This window comes from Myodes glareolus, chromosome 4 (assembly GCF_982192425.1).
Source record: "Myodes glareolus chromosome 4, mMyoGla1.1, whole genome shotgun sequence".
In the NCBI taxonomy this organism is placed as follows: Eukaryota; Metazoa; Chordata; class Mammalia; order Rodentia; family Cricetidae; genus Myodes; species Myodes glareolus.
The window spans coordinates 79,982,844-80,009,636 of NC_142029.1; the positions used below are offsets into that span (position 1 = coordinate 79,982,844).

The 26,793-nt window shown below is 43.5% G+C and overlaps 1 protein-coding gene across 3 annotated transcripts; it reads right to left on the minus strand.

Moving 5' to 3' along the window:
• Positions 1 to 8,278: 8,278 nt before the first annotated feature.
• On the minus strand, positions 8,279 to 25,704 carry Layn (layilin). 3 transcript variants are annotated; one of them, XM_048417396.3, is made up of 9 exons: positions 25,573 to 25,704; positions 25,051 to 25,168; positions 24,453 to 24,476; positions 22,092 to 22,389; positions 17,377 to 17,534; positions 14,541 to 14,576; positions 13,491 to 13,574; positions 10,846 to 10,948; positions 8,279 to 9,155 (listed from the first exon to the last, which is right to left on the minus strand). In XM_048417396.3, exons 2-9 carry the CDS (start codon positions 25,133 to 25,135, stop codon positions 8,792 to 8,794), a joined length of 1,152 nt encoding a protein of 383 aa, XP_048273353.3. In that variant the 5' UTR covers positions 25,136 to 25,168; positions 25,573 to 25,704; the 3' UTR covers positions 8,279 to 8,791. The 3 variants fall into 3 exon arrangements, with proteins under 3 accessions (XP_048273353.3, XP_085544867.2, XP_048273354.3); XM_085688741.2 differs by lacking the exon at positions 25,573 to 25,704 and having other exon boundaries at positions 10,846 to 10,888; positions 25,051 to 25,321; XM_048417397.3 differs by lacking the exons at positions 24,453 to 24,476; positions 25,573 to 25,704 and having other exon boundaries at positions 25,051 to 25,318.
• Between the last annotated feature and the right edge of the window lie 1,089 nt (positions 25,705 to 26,793).

Here is a 26,793-nt window from a genome sequence, read left to right on the forward strand (position 1 = left end):
GTAGATCACATGTTCTGGAAACATTCATTTTTTTCAGCTTTTATTGTATGTGAGTGGATGTTTTGCTTGCATGTATGTCTGTGCACTATGTGTGTGCGGATGTGGCAGAGGACAAAAGAAATCAGATCCTCTTGAACTGGAGTTTCCAACAGTTGTTAGCAGGCATGTGGGTCCTGGAAATCTAACTCCTGGTCCTCTGGAAGAACAGACAGTGCTCTTAACCACTGAGCCATCTTTCCATCCCTCTTGAAAACTTTTTTTCCCCAGTTACAAGTCACTATCCAGGTACAGGTTGATTTTTTTCTTAATTAGCCTCTTTATTTCTGGGTCTTTTTCTCTGCTATTATTCCTTTTGCTATAGGCAAAAAGTACTAAGTACCAGGAGAAAAGTAGATAAAGAGAAATAGCTAAAGAACATTATAAGAAGAGAGAGGCTTCAAGGAGTGTGTAACACTTAACTGAAGTTTGACTTGTGGTAAGACTTGTCATATAAAGATATAGGGAAAGAGCATTCTTGCCCAAGAAAAGAAAAGGAGCAAAGTCAGCAATAGGCAAGTATGTACAGGAGCAGCAAATCTTGACTATTACTAGGGAAAGTCATGGTGAGTCAGATGTGGCAACTGACAAACCGCATAAGCCATTGGATGTTGAGCTGAAGAGTTTGGACTGGATTCTGTAGATTCTGTCAGTCCAAAAAGAAAAAAAAAAGTAAGGGGAGCATCTTGAAAGAAATGATTTTTTTTTTTAGGGTCAAGTAGGGAATTTGCAACTCTGGAAATAAGTGCTGTTAGGGACTGTAGGAGTTTCAGAGCAGGCGAAGGAAAGCGAAGGTTTTCAGAGGTAGAGTGAAGAAGGCTGGGCAAGTTGTTTTGAAGCCATTATCCTTGACTACAAAGATCAACAAGGAGTACATGAGTCCAAGGTTAAACAGAGATTTGTTGGGCAGATGTCTTCACAGAAATGTTGTAGTGACCTTTGGGTAAGATTGTGGTGTTCAGAGAGTCCTTGCCGCAGTTCTTACAATAAGTAGGTATACACCAGAGCCCTCTCATCAAGGCCTTCTGACTCTATTTTACTAAAGTTTGACATAAATGATTCCATTTTTGATTATGACAGTTTTTATGTAGTTCTAGATCAGAGGAAGATACAGGCATTGATCCATGTAGGAGATACATTGTGACCTTAAATATGCTCACCCTGTATCTATTACTAGAGAGACTGACTGGGCTGTAATACAGAGGAGGCTGGGCTGGCTTCTTATCTCATATTCTCTCCTTAGTTTCTCTACTGCAGCCTTGGTGACACCTGGTACTAGATCTCCCTCTCCAGGAGCAGAGCCTTAAAACTCAGGATGGTAAAAATGCACTATTTTTTGTGGGCACTCATTACTAGATTTAGTAAAAAGCAGAAAATTATGAATTTGGGGGATGACACAAAAGAAAGTCAGATTGATAGGGAGAAAAGAGCTGGTTCCAAGATGCTAAGAGCACATTGGTGGTTAAATGGCTTAGTAGCCCTGAACAAGCCATTTTGAGAAAGCTCTATTCTTGATCTAAAAAATGGGAAGGAAAAGAAATCTCTTGTAAAAAGAAGACATTCTTTTCTTGGAAAACAAGTCGTTTCAAAACATGAGCTTCCTTGGTTTTAGATCAGGGCAACTCTCTATAAAATAACTCTTTATATCAGATATCTCTGCCTACATGGGACTTTGTAAAAATTAATTAATTAAACAATTAATTAATTAATGTGCACGTGTGTTTTGCTTATATATACTCTGTGTCAAGGTATTGGATCCTCTGGAACTGGAGTTATAGACAGTTGTGAGCTGTCATGTGAGTTCCAGGACTTGAACCCAAGTCCTCTGGAAGAGCAGCCAGTGCTCTTAACTGCTGAGCTATCTCTCCAGTCCCCCCCTCAAATAATTATTATCTCATAGAAAGTGACTCAATCCTTGCATGTTTCTTTGTATTCAATAATGATTTTATATATATTAAAAAGACATTCACATCTGTTAAGAGAGTCTAGACTGACTTTTTTTTTCCCCATAGGAAAATAAGGGAAATACACAATTGAAAGGGCACCTGGAGAGTGGAACATTAAGCCTGTTGTACTTGCTTTTTCATTTTCCATGAACACACGCCTAACCAATAACGTGGAAAACGGTGCTCTAAGAGTTGTGGGAGGGTCCTGCATGACAGTTGAGTCGAGTAGGGTGGCTCACAGGAACGATGAATTACAGGGTGACTCACTGTGAAGGATGCATGATTTATCTGTGGCTGTGAGGGATGCTGTAATGAAGCATATGTTCAGGACTGTGGGCGACAGGGTGACTTACTGATCTGTATAGAAGTCCGGGAAGCTTGCACAGGCAGGTGGGACTTTGGAAGACTATTGGGTTTATGAAGAGTAGGCTACGTCAGGCTCCTCCCTGTGCTACAATTGCCTCTTTGATGTACTTCAAAGGCAGCACACAGTGACCTTTGCTTATTTACAGGTAGACTGTGGACACTTTAGGGTAGGGCCATATTTATCTTTGTGTTTACAGGGTTGGAAACACAGAAGGTATTTAAGATACAAACGTCAGTGAAAAAAACAGTAGGGGCATTGCATAAAAAATGCAAGTGATTTTCATTTGTGCTTCTGTAACAGCAAAGTTGTATATATTTAAAAGAACAATGACGTTCCAGTTGCATCCACTTTAGTATATACAACCTAACCATCTATGGGATGATTTATGGAATAGGCAAAAAAAGCAAAACCCCCTAATGGTTAGCCCATTGACCCTTGATAAAGGTATTCTCTTCCTTGAAGTACTGTGAGGATTAAGAGGCGATGGCTGAGAAGGAACTCAGAATGGAGGCACCTCTCTGGGAGTTGGTATCTTCTTGTTCATCATAGCTCAGCTCCTGAGAGGGAGCAGATGTTAGGTAAAAACCTGATGAAACACCAGCATTCAACACTACACCACTCATGATTACGTCCTGTGAGGAGAAGAAACTCGTAGGGATTTCTGAACTTTCTGCCTTACCCAATGTAGAGCTTCCCCCAGCAAGAGGAAGGCCTGTGATCCCCCCCATTTTTGTTTTGAAAACTTTCTAGTGGAAACCTTTTAAAATAAATAGAAAAATGCCTCTTTATGATATCATACATGTATTTCTTTATACTTTGTTCTTTTGTATCTGCTACTACCCTCTCTTCGCCCTCTCTTGTTGGTCCTTTTCTCCCCCAACAAATAGTCTCTCCTTATGCAGTCATGTTGTATCATATGTATTCTATCACCTGCTCTTGCTACTACTGCCTCGTAAGATCGCTTGCTCCCCTCGGTTCATTTTCTACTCTTATGACATCCACACACTCACTCTAATGGAAACTCTCAAGTACATAAGTGCCAGGAGGTTAATACAAGGAACCACCATGTACCTGTTATTCTGCGGAATGGTCACCAGTCCTCTGGACCTGCTTCACTCCTCTGCCTGTCATTGTTCTTGCTAGCATGTTTTAAAAGGTATGTCAAAAATTGAATCATTTTACCATATGCATCCTTAAAATCTTTAAAATTTAAAAAGTAAGTAAATAATAATAATTGTCTCTCTGTGTATGTGTGTGTGCACAAAGGATGTGTGTGTATAGGCTCCCATACCATGACATGTGTGTAGAGGTCAAAAGACAACTTAGTGGGGTTGGTTCTCTCCTTCCACTTGTATGTAGCTTCCAGGGATCAACAACACATGTAGCAAGGCTTGTGCAGCAAGTCCCTTTACCCACTGGACTATCTCACCAGCCCCTCGATAGATCTTTAGCTAGTAAGATCTTTTCTTTAAACAAAACACTACTCTTAACAGGAGCATAAATAAATCTTTAATTTTGTCATTCTATGTTCAGCTTTCCCTAATTGTTTTGAGATGCCTTTTTTTTTTTTGATAAATTCAAGTAGAGACTTGGACGAGGATAACACACTAATGGTTCCTTTTAGTTCAAGTTCTAACCAGAGGCTAATGTGCTCTTGTGTTCTCTCTCTTTTTCTTTCTCTTCTGTGAGCTAAGGGTGGTGTCTGTCCCTGAGGCAATTTGTGTGGACTTTTTGAGCATTTGAGGCTACCCCGGGAGGTAACCCTCCCTCACAGTCTGTCTGTATCACGCACACAGAGCAGGAAGCTCTGAATCCACACCGCTGCTGACAGCATGGCAGTGTGACTAACAGGAAGGAGGATTTGGAGCGATTTGCAGTAGTGCTTATGTAAGCACAAACTATTTACTCTGCCTAAGCATTGCCTTGGGGGTTAAGGTGAGGCTGGCGCAGGGAGAAGGTGTGTGCTGTAGGGTAAAATGTTTAGAGCAGTTAAGAAGAAACTGTATTGTCTTGTGTAAGTAAAGGTGTACAGGGCTGATATTAACTATTGTTAATGAGCTCTTATCATGTGCTATATTAGTGGCTTAGACTGCCAGAAGCAAGTATCACAGCCTGGGTATGGATGAGCAAAAGAAATGTAATTTTTTCCCTCACAATTTTGGGGTTTAGAAGTTCAGGATCAAGGCAATGGCAGGTTGGTTCCTTCCGATGGTTGCAAAGACACGCTTATCCATAACTCTCATCTGGTTTCTGGTGGTTTTGGCAGCAATCTTTGGTATTCCTTGTAGAGGCATCACTGCTTTGCCTTCACCATCTCATCATGTTCTTCTCATGCACACAGCCTTTCCAAATGTCTCTTTTTATGACGATGTTAGCCATTGGAATTAGTGAGCTATCTTAATGATCCCCCTCTTAACTAAGACCTTCAGTGCCTCTTAAAAGATGTTTCTTTTATGTACTTAAATAATTATTATTATTTTTAAAATTTTTATTAGTTTTTAAAGAATTTCATATAATGTATTTTGATTGTATCCCCCCACCCATCTCCTTTTGTAACTACTCCTACCTCATTACCACCCCCCAGACCTGTTGATTTCAACGTATGTTGCCCAAAAACCCTTGGGCATGGGCCCTGCTCTAATGAGTGGTTAATCTACTAGGAGTCACATTGTTAAAGAAACTGAATCTCCTTCTCAAATCAGCTGTCAAGTGCCAAGAGCTCCTCAGTGAGGAGTGGGACTTCATGTCCACCTCCCCTCTTCTAGGGGCCTCTTAGGGGTTAGGACTTTCAATATGTGAGAAACTTAAGAGCTATACACAATCCAACCCTTAAGATATACCAAGTGCACTGTGTGTGTCTGTGTGTTTATGTATGTGCGCCTGTGTACTTGTGTAGAAGCCAGAGCTTAAAGATGAATGTCTTCTTCTATTGATCCCCGCCTTAATGTTTCTGAGACAAGGTCTCTGGCTGAGCCTGGAGCTGGTTCAGCTAGTCTGGCTGGCCAGTGAACCCTGGGGATAACCCTGTCTCTGTCTCCCTGTGTTAGGGAGCATTCTAGGTCCTGTTTTTTATGTGGGTGCCTGTGATCTGAACTCATGCTTGTATGGCGAGTACTTCGCAGGCTGAATAATCACCTCAGACCCTATTATTCTTATTTTAGAGACGGAGAAACGGAGGCTTCAATAATGAGGCAGTTTGTTTAAGATGGCACAGCTAGTGAGCGGCAGAAGGAGCCTAGACACCTGATACCAGAGCCCACGTTCTTATCGACTTTGTTTTATTGTGTCACCTCACCTTCTATCCTTACCCGACCCCCTTCTCGCTTTAGATGGAGGAATTTGACACAAACTGAAGATTAGTAGTGGGCAAAATTTCTATGGCATCTTAATGCTGCCACCTAGTGGCATAAAAATTAAAGCCACTCCCAGTTTTCTGGCAAGTCCTTAGTGTATTGACTTTTCCTACTACTACAATAAGTCTATATGGACTCGTGAGAACAGATATTTACAGTACAGGCCTAACTTTAGCTCCTTAATGTAGATTAATTTCTGATTAGAATGTCTAAGTGCTAGAAAATATTCAAGTACCTATTCAGGAGGTTATTATACATTTAATAATTCAATTTTTCTTGGAAACTTTTAATTGCCATTACTATATTTTGGGAGACTGTTTCTCCTAATATCCTTGATCTGATAACTCGTTTTGGTCACCTTTTCTTATCTTCAAACTCAGGACTCTCTGATAACTTAAGATTACTTAGCAGTTAGTAACCATTTACTGATCTTTGTTAGAAAGAAACAAAGGTCTATACAGAATTGGTTTCACCTCTTAGTGTGCAAGTCCCCATAACCCCATATTTGTATCTGTCTCTGCCATTATGCATGTTCTTACTACAAGTTCAGAAGGCTGTCTTATAGTCAGTAAGTTAGGAAAAATATCATTTTGAAATAAAATAATTTTAGAGTTGAAAGACACCTTAATGTTTATTTATTCTAGATCACACAACTTATTTGCGTTTCCAAATGGGAAAGAAGGAATCTTGGAGGAAAGGGGTCTCTGAATTGACGGTGTGGGTCAAGGTGCTGCATTACAGCTCCCTGCTGCCTTTAAGGAGGGCAAGACAGAGATCTCTGGGATAGGCCAGAACCTGGGTTCTGATGATGGCTCTGTCAGAAACTCATTTGTTTTTGTCTAGGATCAAAGACTGTTTGATGCTCTCAGCCACAGCATGTGTGCTGAGCTCAGATACATGGATGGCACCATGTAAGTAATGTAATCAATAATTATAGTGCTGACATTTGTAAGTGCGTTTCCTTAAATAATTTCTAACTAAGAGAAGAGACAGCAAGTACAGTGCAAAGAGCATTCCTCTACCCCCAAAGCGCATGAGAGAGAGAGAGCTGTCAACCTGTGGTCCTTCATCCTTCATTACTTTAATTTTCGACAATGACATTCCCCCTGTCAGGACATATCCTCAGTGCAGCATAAAAATCAGGAAATCACCGCTAACACATGATAACCGTTGACTCCCCCGACTTCATCCAAGTGTGTTCCCGTATTTTCCTTTGCAGGGAAGAAAGGGATCTGTTTCAGAATCAAGCAGTGCTTTGAGCTGTCTCCTCTCTCGCTGCCCTCTAACTGCAGCTTCCCATCTTGCTTTCGCTTTCACTATCATCAGGCTTCAAGTCTGCAGTCCAGTTATTTCGCAGGCTGTCTATTAACTTGTTTGTGAGTCAGGCTTCCTTCTGATCAGCTTGTGCACTCAGACTGAAAAGCACAGCTGCGATGCTGTGTTCTCACTGCACCACAGTGTGGTCTCTACTCTCGGTATGCTCCATTGTTGACAAGTTCACATTGATCAGTTAACTGAGGGGGGGTTTGCCCATTGTGGCGCTTTTGTAATTAATGAAAACTTTGTGGGCGAGGGACTTGAAATCATGTAAATATCCTGTTCCTCATCAAAGTTTGTTTATTCATTTATTTTGTATCAACATACACCAATTTATTTGTTTTATCTAATGGTCACACTCTCTTGTTGATTTTACGGGGTTAATGATTTTGATATTCTAATTACCCCACATGTTACCAGAGGTGAGCCATTGTAAACTGAATTCTGTAATCTGCAGATTTCCACTCGTTCTTCCTTGTTGGTGGTGTAATTTTCCAAATGACCACTCTCCTTCCCAATCTCTTTAAATAAAAAATGTTAACAGTAGTGTGACTTATCGGCATACATGCACAATGTGTACTGATTAACCAGGGCAATACATATCCTCACATCCTTATCATGACTTTGTGTTTGCTGCCCTTGACCTCCTTTCTTGTAGTTATTTATCAATATGTGATAGCCTATTGTGTTGTGCAGGCCACTGCTGTTCCTGTAGAACAATTAACCTGTTAATTCTACCTATGTTTGGGTACTCATACTTTTCATTACTCAAGTAACTCTTATTTTTTTTTTTTTTTCTGCATCTGTCCTGGAGTTGTCCAACTTCGCGAAGTCCTGGCTCACTTTAGTGGAGAACATATGTGTATCTGTATGTATCCCCAATACGGAAAGCCCCAAAGTGACACCACTGTTTTCTCTTTGAGTCGAACACAATAGGGTCTATTCCAGTTTTCTCCCTCTGATGCCTGTGACTGCCGTCTCTGATGGTGAGGAGCCTGCCTCTTCTCTTTAGTACGTCTGCTTCTTTCACCAGTCTTTCTGCCTACCCAGTCTCCAGCCCTTCTGCGCCCCCATCCCCAGACAACACAGACTGTCGGAGCCAGGAGAACAAGGAACGCTGAAGCAAACACAGACTTCATTTTTACTTACTAAAGGATTTCCAAGTTGGATTTTTTCAAGTTTAGATGTCAGAAGAATGATAAAAAAAAAAAAGTCCCCCGAGGCCAGATGCAGAGGAAGGACTGTAGACACACACTGACTAACATTCTGCTTCCTGCTTTTTATTGGATTTTATGTGGGGTGGGGGGCAGATATGAGAATTGTTGATGTGCAGTCAGCTTGGGGTTTCCATATACAGGCCTGGAGAAGATCCCACAGTTTCTGCCTTTTTGTGATTACATGTGCTGCTGGTGTAGAGAGCAAGGAGAACAGAACCTAGAGGTGGGCTTTCTGAGCTCCTCAGTCACACCTCATCCTGACCATTGGAAGCACGAGCCCTTGAAGATCTGTTGAAACCCACTGGCTGACAGGCGCTGAGGGTCTGCTGTATGGCAGCCCCGGGGCAAGGTGCCTTCTCACAGGCCGAGCTGGGTGAGGCCCTGGAATAAGGGATACAGCCAGAACTTGGGGACCCAGTAGGAACTTGTGGAGCTCCTGTGTTTACCCTAAGAACCGGTCTGAGCATTTTCATCAACTTTCTGAACGTTTTCCTTGTGAGAAATAGGATGCTTTTGCTTCTCTTTTCTCATTTTTGCCAGTTTTCCCCATATGTCTCAGTAATATATTTCATTTTCTACCCAGCCACTCTCCTTGCTCCTCCCCATTCTGTCAGGGGAGAACTCATAAATGTCATTGGTCACAAATCCACTCTCCATACTTGCCAGAGTCATAAACCCACTTTCTGAAGGGTTCACAGCCATGTTATCGTAGTCACAAGTTACGTCGTCGTCGGGAGTGGCTTCACCAGAACACACCCGAAATGAGCTGTTCTTCAGGTCTGGTCGGGGCTCAGCTAAATCGGCTTCACTTTGTTTTCTGATGACATTGTAAACATCTAGGTTGGGGCTGTTTTCTCGGTGAGGAGTGGGCCAAATCGTGTGTTGCTCCTTTGTGGTAGGGTCTGGCTGCTCTCGTTTTCTAGAAGAAGAGAACCAGGCTGAGTCTTTGAGCCCAGGGTACTGAGGGTATATATTCCTGTTCCTAATGAAGGGGGAGGAAGTAGCTTCAGGAAGTGACCTAGTTCTACTTCAACTTCGGGTTCCACCTATGGGTTTTGTGGGTTGAATAGGAGACAGCCTCATAGTGATCCTACATCTGCCATTCACAGTCACTAGCTTGGGTTCCAGGACTCCCTTGAGAACGTGGGGCCAGAAAGCAATAGGAGAAAAAAATTATACTAAAAATCTCATTTCTATGTAAAATTAGCTATTTCTATTTCTGGTCTATTTCTATTCTACCATTGAAAGTATAGGTAACAAGGGTAGGATTAATAATATTGACTCTATCACCAACAGAAATCATGTTCCTGTATCATATCAGTTATTATACTTGCTTTGAAATATTTTATACTCACCTGTACTTCAAAATTACAATTATACCTACCATTAAGAATCATTAATAAAGAAACTGTTCATTTTGGGAAATATTTTTGCTAAACTATGTAGTGGTATAATTGCTTCATTTTTCTACCAATGCATTTTGTTTGCTGCACTTAAAAATATTGTTTAAAGGACTGGGGATAAAGCTAAATATTACTTGTCTGGCATGTAGAAATCCCTGGGTTGATCCTGAGGACAGGAAAAAGAAAAAAGAAAAAAAGAAGGAGAGAGAGAGAGAGAGAGAGAGAGAGAGAGAGAGAATGATTTGGGAAGAAAGCTGTAATTCTCCAATCCTAGCAACGTAATAAATACATTTGAAGAACCAATTGCAGTGTAAGCCATTAGAAAAAATGTATCTGTAGTTGTTTAACTAAATTCTATTTTAAATTCAAGAGAATTACCAACAAAATGATTATAGCAATGGCTAATACTTTTGAGTATTCAATAAATATATGCTTGTTATGTGTGTATTCATTTTTTAATACCATAATAACCCTTTAAGGGGATTATTAAAAGGAATAGGTTTTGCATTGAAATTTTACAAATTTATTTCAAATTGCTCATCAACGTGATATTGACTTAAGTTGGGCCTTGATTTTCCTTCTGAAAAGTGAGACTGCTAGCCTTTTTGTATGTAGACCATGATGATGGGGGACAAAAATGTAACTGAGGACAGTTGCATGTACCTAAAATATGTGAGCACATGATCCAGATTACATACAGAGGCTGCCTGTGCTACCTAGTTTAGCTGCTTTGCAACAATATACTTTTGAAATCAATAAAAGTCAATTAAAAAGAATTTGGCTGATTCATTTTGAATGGACTGGCTTTGAGTCAGATGCTTCCCAGAATGCTCTGGAACACACAGTTTTCATGTGGTCTGTTAGTCATTCCTTACTCAATAGACATTTTTGGAATGAGGACCTCCATTTAGGAGAGCGCTTTGCTGGGTGATGCATGGCTACAGAGGAAGTGAATAGCACGGTTTTACCTTCCACACACACAGGGAAAAAAGGATACAGGACCACTAGCTTAATCACAGCCAGCACAGATGCTTGCTGCTCGCCTGCTGTGCACCTAGAGTCCTGAGTCAGCCAGAATTCATTCTCAGTCTGCACCGATCCTTCTCTTGGAGTTTGCAGGGCTTTCAGTGACATCACCTGGGCAACCTCCAAGTCTCAAAGAATGCAGAGGGGAGCAAAGGTTTTCATGATGAAGGTTCTACTTGCCTCCTCCTACAGATCCAAATCCAACATGCAGCTGAAGTGACCACTAGTAGGAGGAAAAGGGGAATGCTGGGGATTAGGATGTAGGCAAGATTCAAAGCAGCCTCTGAAAAAGAAAAAAGCATATATTAGCCCTGGTGATCTCTTTTTCTGTCTTTCTGTACGTTTTGTTTCAAAGCAAGCTTTAAAAGCACAATCAATAAAATATTGCAAGCAGCACATGTGGGAAACAGATGAAGTTGCCCGCGAGCAGAGTCCCTAGTTTCAACAGATGAGCATTTTCTATATGACCTGTTAATCAAAGAGATACTTAAACAAGTTTAAAGTTTGGAGTCTGGTGAATATTGGAAGATCATGTTTTATACTGTTTTTCAGAGTAAAACTGTCTTCCTTTTCTATGTACTTCTTAGTAAAACAGGTCTTGGTCGGGACAGTGTGGATGTCTTTGCCTCCAGGGGCATTCACAGAACTTCGCAAGATTGGGGTGGGAAGAGCGAGTGAAAAAATCAAGCCAGAGTCTCAGTGTCATTTGCAGGAAAGACAAGGATCACAATAAAGTCGATCCCAGACCTTCCCAGCACATCTGGCTGAGGCCCAGCGGCTTCGACTAGGTCCCCGAGTGCCGCGAAGAACACTTAGGGGTCCTCTTTTCTGAACCCTGTTGTCTCTGACACAGAATGGACAAGGCTCCCTTCAGGACTGTGAGAGAAATAAAGGGTCAGCGACTAACTAACCCTTCTGCTTCGACTGACTATAGGCTCCTGATCATCCAGAGCCTGCTACTCCCCCACTTCCTGTGAGGATAGAGACTTGACAATCATCAAAAACAACAAACACACTCAGAAAATGGAGAATTCATTTAAAATACCATTATAATTTTAGAAATGTCACCCACTTAGGATGGCTCTTTATTCTCTTTTTAACATATTTTCACAATTCGTCTATTGGATAATAAAGAATTTTACTCGCCTCTATCACTGGTCCTTGGTAGAGAGGCTCCAAATGCTTGAAATTCTCGAAGAAATAGGATTGAGTTTTTATTCATGAGCCTCTCAAATACTACAGAGTTTATGGTGAGGAGATTTCTTAGAGTGGGGGCTGGTAATACCAAGACTTACCAGGTGACCATAGGCTGGAGCTTTGACCAGAATTCTCCTTTGGAGAAACACCCCCTGACTTCTAGCCTGCTTAGGTAATGAAACCCAACAAAACCTTCGGACGCCAAAGCCTGATGGCGCTTCCTGGGCTGGTAACATGTCAGTGTGCCGGGAGAAGTATAGTGTTGACTTTTGTGAAGCTGTGAGAACGACTTAAAGAAGGAAAGGTGATTTCAGCTCTGGGTTTCATGGCTGTCTCCATGACGTCAGACAGAATCTGGAGATAAGCAAATGTGGCTGTGTACATCACGGTGAACGGGACGCAGAGAAAAAGGAATGTGACTGGCTCCATGACGTCAGACAGAATTATGGAGATGAGCAAATGTGGCAGAGGAGGTGGCTGTGTACATCATGATGAACAGGATGCAGAGGAAAAGGAACATGCCAGGCTCTATGTATTAGCTTCACAGGCATGCTCCCTGTGACCACTTCCTCCATCAATGGCCCAAACCCTAAAGTTTCCATGATTTTCCATATAGCACTACCACCTGGGGACTAAACATTCAATACATGAGCACTCAGAAGATATTTTATAGTCAAACTGTAGCAAAGAGGTTGATAGTTCTGATTCCACTGGGAGATGACACGGAAGACCCATCTGAAACCTTTCCAGACCTTGCCCTGGCTGTGTCTTTGTTTGGCTGTTCTCAACTTGGATCATGTATAATAAGATGTACAGAACTGTATTCCTGAATTCTGTGAGTTCTAGTGAATTACAGAACCTGGCAGGGCTGGTGGGCACTACTCCATGTGTAGCCAGTTGAACATGAGTGCAGGAGGTCTGAGGACTGTGAGCCCCATGACTGATGTCTGTCTGATGTGAGAGGTATGGAAGGTACCTTTAAGCTTTGTGGGGAGACTGCATAGACCCTCAGTGTCAGAACTGAATTGCCAGGAAGCATTACATTTTACTTTATGAAACTGATAATACTGTCAGCTAGGTATGAAAAATACTAAATGATTAAACTGAAACACAGAGGATTTTTTTAAAAGTTAAGTTGCCTAGTGACAAAACCCCAGATTTCCCTTTTGAAACTCAGGGCGAGAGTGAGGCCCAAAGCTCATTAGCATTGCAGTTCATCACCCCGACTTTCCTTTACCTTTTTGATGCAGACTTCTAGATATTTATCCTTCCCATTTCCTCGGTTTGGTTCCCAGATGAATATTGGTCCCAGATAGCATATATTATGGCTTGGGTTATTTCACTCTCATTTTTCTACATCCTTTCTCTCAGTCCCTAGCCTGTCCCACTTCCCATGGTCAGGTAAGTTCCCAAGTCTTGGAGACTACCACCTCCTGCCTAGTCTCAGTCATCTTAGGATAGCACCCATTGCATATTTCATTGATGAAACCTAGCATTTCATACAGTGCTTACAACGTCACAGATCCTTGCCTAATTTCGCGTTTTAAGGAACTGTATGCAGAAGAAAGCAGGAAGTGTAACCATAGGTAATTTCTAGTCACACGAGTCCCATCATCTTTCCCTAGTACCTCTGCTTTCTTTAAATGTTTCTTTGGTGTCTTCTTTCTGTGTTTCTTCTGGAAGTACTGGTGTTGCTGGCTCAGTAGCTTCACCTGAGAGAGATACATATGAACTTGAGAGCTTGAAGAAAGGTGCTATAGTCCGGGCATGCCCTGGGGTCCTTTGACACATGTAGTGAGGGATGCAAGAAAAACGGTAGTGATTTGACCAGTGCCACTGATAAACACAGTAAAGTTTGAATTTGTTGCACTAGAGGTTTGTCTTCATTGTGTGTGTATTCCTGTGTTCATGTGTGTATGCAATATATATATATATCTGTGTGTTTTGTGTGTGTGTGTGTGTGTGTGTGTGTGTGTGTGTGTGTGTGTGTGCGCGCGCATAAGCTAGAGATTGACATCAGGTGTCTTCCACTCCTGTTCCTCACCTTGTGTTTTGAGAGAGTCTCTCTGAAGGTGGAGCTTGCAGATTCGGGTAGGTTAGCTCACAGGTAAACCCTGTCTCTGCCTCCCCAGTGATGGGGTCAGAGGTGCATATCACTGTGCCGAGCTTTTAGACATGGATTCTGGAGGTATAACTCAGGTCCTTGAGCGTGCACAGAGAGCACTTCATCCACTGAGCATCTCCCCAATATGTCTTCATGTTTGTGGTGCAAACTTTGCCAATGATCAGGGACCAAAAAGTCAACAAGCAATATAAAGGACTGAAGTACATGGGGGAGGTACAATGGCTTACTGCTAGGACCATAAATAATCAGTTGGGCTCACTTCTTACTTTATTAGATTAAATTATTCCCTTTATAGCTGTAATAATAATAAACATCCAAACTGTAATTTTCAAACTATTACTTTTCCGTTTTGACTAGTATAGGTAACAGTGGGCCGAGAGTGAGTATGCTGAGCTGGCGGCCACAATGGGACGTGACGTACATCTGTCTACGTTGCTTGGGTAAATGCCGGTGGTCTTCTGATGAGTAATCTGCTCTAAAGGCATTGTTTTACATCTATGGATGGGACTGTGAAATGACCCCAATGAACCCAAATCTCACAGGATAGACTCACCTCCAGGCCTTAAAGAAGGTGTTGTACTTGGTTTCTCTGTAGCAGAAAGAAACAAAAACAATAGTTACATTTTCCTCCCTCTGAATGAAACCAGCTAGTGTGGCATCTAATTCTAATAAACTCCATTTATTATCCCCTTATTAATCATTATTATCAGATATCAGAGGTATGTTGCCTAAGTCAAAGAGTTAATTGTACATGAATACTAGCCTTTCTTCAGCTTTACTCTTCAGTGCTGTTTTTAAAAGTATTTAAGTATTTCCAAATGTACAAAAACAGTATATTGAGATCCCATGTGCTGTTATTCAAACTCCACCTTATCAGCATGGAGCTGCTTGAGCTTCAGCATTGATCCCTACTGGCCCACTGCAACTCCTGGCTGAGACTGTCTTAAAGTGGTCCAAGATATTTTATCAGTTCCTACTGAGGACATTTCAGAGAGCAGCAAATACTTGGTCTGCAGGGAGTGGAAGTGGTTGAGGGATTGCCCAGTTTCCAGGCAGAGACTGGTGATTAGCCTTGTGACGCTTAAAACATTCCTAAGAGCTTTATGTCACACAGACAACTTACGGCAAATGTTTTTGCTGTTGGATGACCTGGTATTTGCTTACACCAATCAGATGCCTGGGATTCATAGGATCCTGAAGGTTTTAGTTTTCAGGCCTAGATATCAGGAATTTCATTCGAAAGGGAAGTAATGCTTAAACTTTCTTTTTTATCCTCCCCCCCCCGAAGATTTATTTATTATGTATACAATGTTCTGCCTGTATTATCCCTGAACACCAGAAGAGGGCGCGAGATCTCATTACAGATGGTTGTGAGCCACCATGTATATGTGGTGGCTGGGAATTGAACTCAGGACCTCTGGAAGAGCTGTCAGTGCTCTTAAGATCTGAGCAGCTCTCCAGCCCTTGTCTTCTTTCTTTGCATATATGTGTATAGGCATGATATAAGTCTGTTTATTTACTTTCAAACTTACCCACATAGTGCCTACTAGATCCTAGAAATCATCCTAAGAGTTATATAAAAAACAATTTTGATAACAGGTTTATAAGGGGACCTTATTACTATTCTTACTTTGTACACAAAAAACTAAAATAAAGGCAATAAATAACCTGCTTAAATTTTATAGCTAATAATTAGCTGAAAGGAATTTCAACTAAATAAATCTAAATAAAAATTAAAACCATAAGCAGACATAACTGTGCTATTTAGTAAAGATAAAACAACAGATGTGGATGAATCTAACTCTGTTAAAGGGCTTCTCTTCTGACACCCTGTGATTCCCACAGGCAGTGATCTCCTGTAGTTCTGACCACTGACACTTGACCATGTGCACAGCACATCAGTGAACACAGCACATGAGCGCACACTGGCCGTGAACACAGCACATCACTGCACAGCACATCAGTGCATACTGGCCGTGAACACAGCACACCAGCGCACACTGGCCATGAACACAGCACACCAGTGCACACTGGCCGTGAACACAGCACACCAGTGCACACTGGCCGTGATGAACATTTTGCAGGTGGGGCTGTTTGGACGAAAGGGTGTACTGTGTGGCGCATCACATCCCACTAGGACGAATGAAGAGATGTTGGGAAGATGGAGGGGTGAGGTGGGTTTTTGTTCTGTTTGTTTTGAGTTAATTTTGGGGGGAGCATACTTCAGGGGTGAGAAGTGGATCTGGAAAGACTGGGAGGTGAACGGGATTGAGATGCATGATGTGAAATTTTCAAAGAGTCAATAAAGAATTATGTTTTAAAAAATGTGCAAACACTTAAACCGTAAAGTTAATAGACTCTAATAAACAAAAACGATAGAAGTTGGAAAAATCTGTGCATAGCCAGCGCTCTTCACTGCTCTGGGAAGGTGGTCTGCGGAGGCAGTCCAGGTCCCTGCAGCCTCTCTCTCCCTGGGCAACTGTGTATGTGGGAAGGACAGGGCACAGAGAAGAGTTCATCTGAGGCCAGAATGGGCGAGGAAAAACATCTTTCAGCACACACTTGCCACCAGAGGATAACGTAGTTCAAGCAGCTAAAAATGGCAATAGTATTTAGTCCCGAATTATAACAGATATTACTAATAAGTCATTCTGCTCCTGTCGGGAAAGGCTGTGGAGTTGGGCCCAAGCCGTTGGCTTCAGGGAAGTGAGGAACTTCAGGGACACATCAAGAATGAGTTTAATTCTGAGTCAATTTTAATAAAGGATTCTAGGAACTCAGTAGAGCGAGACTGTGGGGTTTTTGCCAGTTCCAACTCTTTGCAGATCTGGAAGCAAATGCAAGATGAATTTGCAAGGCAAATCTAGAGGTGGGTGGCTGGAGACTTTTAAACTTCTTCATAAAAGTGCCCGCTGTCTAAGCCTGCCAGTGAAGTTGGGGTATTTTGCCTTTTCTGGTCATTATTATGTTGCCTTAGATTTCAGGACATAATCTCATGTGACTGCCAGAGGACTTGCAGAAGTAACCCTCAGCTTATTCCTGGCTCCCACAGCCAGCCACACATGGAATGAGTGAGTTTGAGCCTGTTCACAGCAGAGGCCTTTATCAGATGTTCACATAAGTATTGCTTTTTATCCTAAGTAAATTAGAACCTTTCCTTTCTCATCCCTTCCTTTGCATCTCATAGCCTCTCCTTTGCTAGAACTGTTTCTCAGGGAGGAAGTGTCATCACATTTCCATTTACAAGAATTCTCAAAGTTTAATTCTGCTGGCATTTGCAACAAGCTTTCTCAGGGATCACAGAGTAAGTTCTTGGTATCAGCCGCTGTTTTTGAAATGGGAGAAGAGGTTGGGAACTTAGCCGTGTAACTGGGGAAAAGTTTCGTTACCATCAGCATATTTGCAAATGAAATTGTTCTTCATGTTGCACCGGTCATCATTCCACTGGAACATGTATGAGCCCCCGATGCCGGGGGGTGCCGACGGCTGATGGTACATGACCACGCAGACCTCGCTGCCACAGGATGGCTCATCCACATACCAGTTCCTGAAGGAAAAGGAAGGACAATGGAGATAACCGGAGAAACATACCCTAAGACTTCCATGTCCCTACTTTCTCCTGAGGGTCCACTGACCCGCAAGTGTCAGACTCCGCTTCAGAGCTCAATGCAGAGAGAAGGGAGAATTGAAGCACTGCCAGCAAGTAGACACGTGCTGTTGATCCAGCGTGGCTGTCACAATCAATCACCTGACATTTGCCACAACCTCTTTGCAGGGAGGCATGTATTATGTTCTTATGTCTGCGAAATGATTATGAGAAATAGCAGCTAGCACAGAGCTAGTCTGGAAGATCTTAATGCTTGCCTTCTCTTTTGGCTCTGTGCTGTTGCTAGTTGGGCTGATCTTTTCAGAAATCATACATATTGAGGAGAGACGTGGCTTCTCTCTCTCAAAGCTCTCATTTCTTGCATCTTGCTACTTTCCAACAGATACCTCTGCCATACCAGCCCCAGATGATGGATGAGAAGGTGAAGAATCTGAAGGAACTATCCTAAAATTTAGAGGCTGCCAAAGTAGGAGATGGGCTGGGGAAGGGAACAGGAGGCCATCGTGGTCTTGGTTAGTTTTCAAATCATTGCATAGGATCAAGGAAATAAGACCCTTTGCCTCCACTCTGAGGTATCTTCCTTTTGCCTCTTTAGCTCCTTGAAAGGGTTCATAGCAGGTTTAGCTTTACCATCCAGTACTTCTTGGGACTGGGTGGTGCTGCCACCTTGTTGCCTATGTGGGAACCAAGAGAAGGTCTTGGAGCCCACTGAGGAGAAGTTTGTAAGCACTTACCCCGTCTGCCAATTGAAGTCTGGGCTTTGTAGTCTGCCTGAGTATCTGATCTGCTTCTGCCCAGGGATAGGATCTAGCTCCAACTCTCAGACTATTTACTAGATACTGCTGCTCTGTTCATGTCTTCTCCAGCCTCTCTTCAGGAGGGTTGGCTAAGAGACATGCTTGGTAGCACCACAGTATGACCTCACGTTAGTCCTGGGCTGCAGTCTGCTAAAAGGAAGATCCTTTGTTGCACCTACTGTATTGAAAGTGTTTTCTGGACAACAGCTGAATATATGATAAAACTCTGGATATTATGCATGAACATCTGGGTGGGGGGGTCTTGGTGGAGATTGGGCTTTGTGCCTCATTAGTTAACTCCAGCACAACCAGCCCTCCCCAAAGCTTTATGGGTTTATGTTACTTCATCTCAGAGAGGGAGAGGGAAGCAGAGGGAGAAAGAGAGGTTGATTCCTAGAATAATATATTTGGACTTGAGCCAGTTTTCAGTCTCATAACTCACAGATAAGGGGAGAGGCCAGATGCCTAGAAGGAAAATCCTATGATGTTGTGGCAGGTGTCTATGATAACAATTTCTTCTGTTCTTTCTCCAGAAGGACCTTTGGCTATTTAACCAAATAACCATACCCTTGGGAAGGGGGGTATGTCTAAATATTGCTAGATCTGTTAAACATAGGTTATAAATGGGCATTGATGACATGAAAGCCACACATTGGAGTCGGAGCACACTGGGGAAAGGTAATCAATCAGTCAGCTCACAGTGGGCCTAACCAGTGTAATTGGCCCAGTTCCTAAATATTATATATATATATATATATATATATATATATATATATATAAATTGGTTCTAATTTTTCATTTGTTGTTGTGAGACTAGGTCCAGTGTAGCTTTTCCAGGTGGGCCTTTAGCCAGCTGAGGCCAAACACGAACGTGATCTTTTAGCTTCTACCTCTGGAGTTGGGAGGATCACATTATATGCTAGTGTGCCTCAACAACCCCATTTTTAGGGCTTGTTGAGGTTGGAACCCAGGGCCTCTGAATAGACCTGCTTCGTAGTTGATATAGTTCCACACTGACTCCTTAGGCTATCGTGGTATAAACCCCAAGCATAACCTCCGAGACTGCATTCCCCTCAGCACAGCATCTTATCTAGAGGTAGATGGTAGGAGGCAGTTGTGCCTTAAAGACCTGACAGTGCACAGTGCTGTTTCCCATCACATCCCTGCCTATCCTGCAAAACCCAGACCCTAAAGGATTATACAAAAAGAGCACACACTCAACCTTGTAGAACCCTAATGTGGCTGCTGTTCTGTAGTGATATCTTTGCTAGAGAAGTATGCAGATCTGGGGAACACATTCAAGAGACCATGGAACAGTTTACATTCCTAGAAAACCGATAGCCGTATACACTTATGGTTTTGCCTTAATTTGATTTTTTTCCTCTCACCCAGTTATAATACCTGAATTGCCTATGAATTGAGAAGAAGATCATACTGGCCCTTTATACTGCTGACCACTGTGCCAACTGCAGCAGATAAGCAAGGAGGGGGAAGATATGTTGGAGACCTTAGTAAGATTCATGTATTCCAGAAAGTTGGAGAAAAACTCAATGAATATTCAGGCCCCATCACTTTGATAGGATATATAGATGTCTAGAGATCATCCCTTTCAAATTTAATGCAAACCACTATATCATACAATAATTTAAGGGAAGCATAGCACTTACAGGTCTCTTTGGGTTCTGGAGGTTTTATATTTTGCATCTGAGAGTACTACTATGGCCTTTATGACAGATGGCCAGTTTTGAGTGGGAATCAGAGCAGAAAGAGACTCTTAAGGAAGGCCTAGGCTCAGACATTTCTCACAGTTGTCCCAGCGCTTCTTCCTCAGCTCACACCCCGTGTGTGGAAGAGTCACTTGTGACTAGTTGATACAGTCAGCTCAACCCTGGTTCTAAGTGAAGTCAAGCAAGCTGAAGTGGCTACAAGTTTTACTGCAGCTGCACTAGGAGATGGCCTTGGAAGCCAGTGGTGAGGGAACAACCTCCCATCGGCTGGAACTTTAGTTAGTATACCTCATCGGACACTTTAGAAGGAAGTAGAAGTTTCTGGAGGTTAAAACATGTGAAACTTGGGGGAAACAAAGATGCACAGCCAACCAGCAAGAATGTAAAAGAAAAAGAATGAAGATAGGAGATAATGACATCTTGGACAGAACGAAGTGAAGAGAGATAAAGAAGTGATCACGAAGTCGGAGAATTGTGTCTCATGTGATAAGCCCAGCAGGGAGTACCGTCCACAGAATCGGCACTAGACAACCAGGGAGACAGAAATGAATGAGCCAAACGATGCCAACCAGTTGTTCTCAGCCACGCCCATAGCAGCTCAATAGATAAATAATAACAATAATCATGGAGGCTTTGCATGGGCTCAACAGTTTGGATTGCACACAGAAAGATTGATCTGACTGTGACTACCAACAAATATCTAGCCTTCCAGCAATAGAGACCAATATTAAGATCGATGCTATGGGTATGTTATGTTGGAACAGTAAAGGTGCAGTGTCAGCAAGTGTCAGTGTGAATCTAAGATCATCTTCAGAGATGAGAAATATACTTCCTACTCTGAACCTCCTCTTTCAAAATTTCTTCCAGGAAGAAATGGCTGTAAGAATGTCAGAGGAGTTTCTTCTACAACTTAAATGAAGATGAGATCTTATAAGTATAATCGAGTAGAGTGAGAGCTGGCATGCTGCCTTAATGTAACAGATAAACGATCTTAAACTATCGTTTTAAAGTATTTATTTATTTTATACATATGAGTGTTTTGATTGCTTGCATGACTGTGTACCATGTGAATGCAGTGCCTTCATAGTCCAGAAGAGGGAGTAAACCCCCCTGGAACTGGAGATAAAAGAGCTGCCATGTGGGTACTGGGAACTAAACCTGGGTCCACTGCAAGAGCAGCCAGCACTCTTAACTACTGAGACATCCCTGCAGCCCAGATAAACCACCTTTTAATCTTTATGCTTTTGATAGTGATTATACATTTTTCCATATAATTGTCTAGCAAATTCGATTTTCTTCATTGTGAGCTCTCGCTTAGGTCGTTTGTCTTTGAGGCCTTTGTATTTTATCACCTATGTATTTAAATTGACTTACAACTCTTTATCATACAAAGATTAACTCTTTGGTAGATTGTTCCCCTTTCCCATGTTTGCCTTGTAATGTTGATATTGTTGAAGTGTCTGTCCATGTTTCTGTAGTTTTGAGGAAGAGATGATGCCAGCATCATGGGACATGGTGGGATGTGGGTGATTATCAGTATCTTGATGCTGTGGGTTGAGGAGTTTTCCACAAACTGTAGTTTTCTTCTAGCTCCACTCTTGGTCAGTCCGTAGAGTAAGATGGGTTTTGCCCTTATCCTGATTCCCTGTGGTCTGGAGTCCTACGCCGGCCCTATCTTTATGCACCTTCAGTTTCTCAAGGTACACAGTCAGCTCCCCGGGCCAGAGAGCCAGAACCATAGGTACCAAGCATGGTGTGGTATTTAAACAGTGCTGCTGGGTTTCACCTACCTGAACAGGGCACTTTGGCCCAAGTCAAGGCTGAATTCTCCATCTTCGCCATACTGCTCTGATCTAATGTAGCCATTCTGTTGTTACTGCAAGATCTTCTCATGAATCTGACTGTGGGTCCTGCTTGACTCTTTTCTGAGCTATGTTCAAGGGAACCAGCTGCTGTGAGATTCACACACTTACCTAAATTGTGATGTGCTTCCATCTGTCCAAGCGTAAAGGTCTTGGCAGGCTGTGTTGTTCCCCTGCTTCTCCTCCAGCCTCCTGAGGCCAATCCAGAAATCACCATCAGATGCCAGGAGGTTTTCAATGAACTTCTCTATCAGTCTCTGCTCATCTTCTGTTTCGATACTGACTAGCTGTCCCCCATCTCTCCTGCAGGCTTCTTTGGCTTCCTCAAAGTTCAGTCTTTGAAAAGCCTCATGAAAGTAAATGACTTTGTAGCAAGGCCTCCGAGTCCCTCCCCAGCAGACCAGCTGCCCTAGGGAAAAAAGAAGGCAACCAGTTTCAGTGCTCCCAAGAAAGTGTACCAGAGCAGATGTACTTGGAAACACCCGAATGAAACTGTCTCTGGACAGGAATTCAGATGGTTCATTTGTGGATTCTTATCTCTCGGGCTATCTAGAGAAAACTAGTACTCTTTCCAGCACAAAGTAGCAGTGGCTTTAAACTCTAGTGCCTGTATTGTGCAGACCATCTATATTTTTATTTCAGTGCAGATTGCTGAAGATGTTTCTGTGTTTTAAGAGAATAGGTAAATATTTATGACTACACTTAATGCACACAAATAAGACATGTATGCTTTAGGAAGTCCCAGGGAATTATGGGGCCTTAGAGTAAGTGTTACTGTTAAGGGTTCCTTCAGTAAAGAGGCGCATTCTGAAGCCAGACATGGACCACAAAGTCTCCTGTCTATACAGGGACTAACTTGCTCAGTCTCTGGCGTGAGCAGAAGCTAAGAGCATCCACGGGCTTTTCTGCTACTGAGAATCAGATCTCTGACCGAAAGATAATAGCTAGAGTTTTCCGAACTTTTTCCATGTCCCATTAGCTATAGAAAAGGTTTTATTTTTATAAAGATTATTCTCCTTTAGTCCTCGTAACAGTCGTCCAATGTCAGGACCATTTATGCCCCACTTCATGAATGAGGAAACTGAAGCTCAGAGAAACTGATTTGTCATACAGCCATCAGCAGCACTGCCAGAGTCAGGGCCCAGATCTGATTATAAAGTCATACCAGGATCACTGAGTTGTATTGATGGTGCCCCCACTCTCTGACAGGCTCAGGTTGCACTGGGAGCGCATGTCTTATTTGATTGACACTTGAAGGATTGAAGACAGTTTTAGAAAAAATGGATGAGACTCCATTGAGCAGCAAGTAGCAAACTGTTCACCAGCACAGACGGCCTTAGCTTGTGTCTGGATGACTGGTCTTGCTGCAACTGAAACCTGACCCAGTCGCCCCTTTGTTCAGTCGACATTTGTTGGGTGATTCCTCCTTGCCTGATGTGCTAGTTATGGAGAATAAAGAAATGCCAGTTCCTAACCCACAGGAGCCCATAGCTTGACTCTGGATTTCAGTGTACAAAATAAAGGACAAATTTCAACAAGGAGACTAGTCCCTTGTAATAAAAGAGCCAAACTGTAAGCTAAGCTTCGGGTGTGAATTGCTGCCACCAAGTAAGGCATAAGTGATTTTAGTTTCTGAGCCTCTTGCCAGGCCTTCTGGAGTGTTCCAACTTCCCCACCATGTATTTCAGCTCTGCAGGGAGCCAGACAATGTTCATTATTTTCAACAATTGTCCAGCATACAGGTCAAAAGACCGCAGACAGTGCTAAATTCTCCCCCAACTCCACACTCGAGCAAGGAGCTGAGAGTGTTCTGTACCTCTTCCCTTTAGAAGGCTGCTGCTGCAAAACAAAAGGTCTGTAGCAGGACAGGTTCCCCGGAGGATGAGGAGTGCTCAGAAGCTGGCCTTGCTCACCGGAGAAAAGGAAAATGTGGGTAGCAGAGAAGGTAGAGGGGCCCTGGCCTCTCCCAACCTGGCTACTAGCACAACAGACACTGGAGTTGTCTTTTCTAGCATTCCCACGTTCCAGGCCAGACTGCCAAGAGAAAGCTTAACACCTCGATAGGGTTTCCTGTATGGTCCGGGATGACTGCACACATCCCCGCATGCTAGTGAGTGCCAGGGAGCACCAGAGCTGGAAGGCAGCCGAGGACCCATCTGGTTCCCCTGCCTTCAGGAAGTGTCTTTCTTTTCTCATTTGCAGGAAGGGGAAGGGCAGGCAGGAGGTCTCCCATCACCACCAAATGCAGAGCCATGCAGTTCTAACCCTCGCTGCTCCTCTGCTGAGCCGAGCCACATCCCATGCTGAAACCAAAGTTAGAGTCTTTAAATCAGGCCCACAAGCTGGAATACAGTGGAGATTCCCATTTTCCTTTGTCCCTCTTTGATCAAAGGGGAACTGATAAAAAGATATAGATACTTTCTCTCAGACATGCAGACCGAGTGGAAGGAGAAAGAAGTCAGAGCACTGTACCTCCTCTGGGGTCCAAGTCCGAGGCTGCAGTGACACACAAGGAAGGAAGCAGAGTCATTCTTGGAGCCTGGCAGGGCTGGTTCCGTTCGTTCTAACTAGACTGCTTTCCTAATCTCCAAGCGCTCCCATTCCAGGCCAGCCACCAACCCCTCAGAGGAGAGCGAGAGTAACAGGTAGGCTTCCCACGGTCCCGCAGATCCAGAATTGGCTGCCTCCACCAGAAGGATCCAGGCACTGCACAGAGCAGCAATGCTCAAAGGTGCAGGCGGAGGGGAGCAAGTTTGCCACTGCCCCACCCAGGCTATCCTCCCACTCACCCCTTGGTAACCCTTAGGCAAGAATGGACTTCCAGCGTTTCAGGATACCCAGGGCAGCCCAGGAACCGGAGCTGGCTGCACATTTGCCCCCTGCAAGCAGAGAACTCAGAAGGACAGACTGGGTCCCAGAGCGGATCTTGGGATCGCTGACCCCCTCACTACGCCAAGGGACAAAGTAGGGGTGCAGTAGCCCTGAAGACAATCCTCAACAGCTGGGGTGTACTGGGCGCGTCAACCCTAGGCGCTTGGGCACCAACCCTCTTCCCGGGACGCACACTCACCGCTCAGCAGGCGACCCTTCAAACCCCGCGGTTCTGCCAGCAGCACAGCCAGCAACACGGCCTGCAGCGCTGGTCCAGGCTGCATTGCTGGATTCCAGAGCGTTCCGACACCCTAGGGCTAAGGCAGAGAAGTGGGCAAACAGGCGGCTGCGTTCTGGCAACTGCCACCAAAGCAGCCGCATCTCCCATGGACCCACAGACCCCGCACTGGGAGGAGTCCGGGAGGGCGCAGAGTCCGTTAGTTGGTCGCCCCTCCGCCTCCTGGGACGTCACTGCGGCGAAGGCAGCCCCTTGGGCTGGCCCGCCCCCGACGGCCTGGTCTGGTGCTCCAGGCTCCAGGCTGGAGAAACTGCTAGCTCACTGGAGGGAGCAGGCAGCGGAAGGGGCCAGCTCTCCCGAGAGAGCCGCCCAGGGAGGTCCTGAGTTTGCCTAACTGAGAGGAACGTCCCACTCAACAGGAAGAGAGTGCAGTGTCTTCAAATAGTATCACCTCTTACTTTCATCACTACACCCAGTTCTTACCAAGTGGGCCAAAGTGACAAGACCCCTACTCCCACCTCCGTACGCTTCAGACTCAGGCTGCTCCTGGGACGAAAAGTCCGGGATGAGAGAGGAATGGATTCTGAGGCAGGCAGTGCATACTGACTAGGAGTGCTTCAGACAGAAGCTTCCACAAAAGGAGGTAGGGCAGGAGTTCTTAAGAGTCCTCCACCAGAAGCTGGAGTGTTTCCAGTCTCAGCCAGAAAGCCATTTGCTTTGCCCAGGACACATACTGAGAGGTGGGAGTGGTTTGTGGAGTTCAGCCTTTGGTGGACAGAAAGATAACTCCCCTAGGAAAGAATGATCCTACCCGCCCAAAGCTTCCATAACCAACCTAGCCTAAGTGGATGCTCCCCTTTAAATTCACAATGGTTGTATTTATATTTGTGTCTTATAGTAAACGGGTTTTCAAATAATCCGAACAATAGAGTCAGTCTCCTGTCAAAAAATAAAACAAAAAACCAAAGAAACAAAAAACTATGAACCAAGTAGGTAGCTCACAATCACCTGTAACTCCAATTCCAAGGGATCCCCTGCTCTCTTCTAACCCAAAGGGGCACCAGACTTACATGTGGTGTCCATTCATGCAGGAAACACACTCATAAAACAAAATAAAAAGGAAACTTTTAAAAAATGTAGCGGTGATGCTCCCACTGTCTTGTTCTAAGCAAACAGTAGCCAGGCAGGATCTGCAGCAGCTCTAGCTGAGATTGTAGCAGGAGCTCTTGTAGTTGCAGAAACAGCAGGGACAGGGCAGGACGAGCAGCCCTTCCCTTTGTTCTGGCAAAAATATCTCAAAGCTTACAACTGTTCTTGCTAGAACGTCTAGGTCACCCCAGCAAGACAACAGCTGTTGTGGTGCCGTGGCGCCGGATTGGTACCTGATGCTCTGCACCACTGGAATGCCACCTTTCCTCAGGGTCTTTGTGACCTTTGTCATTATCATTGTAGTTCTTGGAGTTTTGTGATAGTTTGTCAAAGATAATATGTATGTAAATGTGTAGTTACATCTGACTTAATGTCAGCTTAAATATTTTTTTCTAATATTACAAGATCTGCTTCAACTTATGAAATAACAACTTTGTTTCAAATAGTTAAATTGTGTCTTGAGTTCTCCCTATGATACTCTGACTTTGGTCCATATTGGGTTTGTTAGCATACACAGTAAACTGAGTGTAGAGACTTGCAGTAATGACCTCAATT

What these genes read in the sequence shown, in the direction of transcription:
- Layn (XM_048417396.3), bottom strand. Translation starts at nt 25,135, where the DNA reads ATGCAGCCTGGACCAGCGCTGCAGGCCGTGTTGCTGGCTGTGCTGCTG. An exon ending in CATTTGCAAATATGCTGATG is followed by an intron (nt 14,577 to 17,376) that starts GTAACGAAACTT and finishes TTTCTGCTACAG; the next exon opens with AGAAACCAAGTACAACACCT. An exon ending in AACATTTAAAGAAAGCAGAG is followed by an intron (nt 10,949 to 13,490) that starts GTACTAGGGAAA and finishes TTTCTTTTTCAG; the next exon opens with AGGCTGCTTTGAATCTTGCC.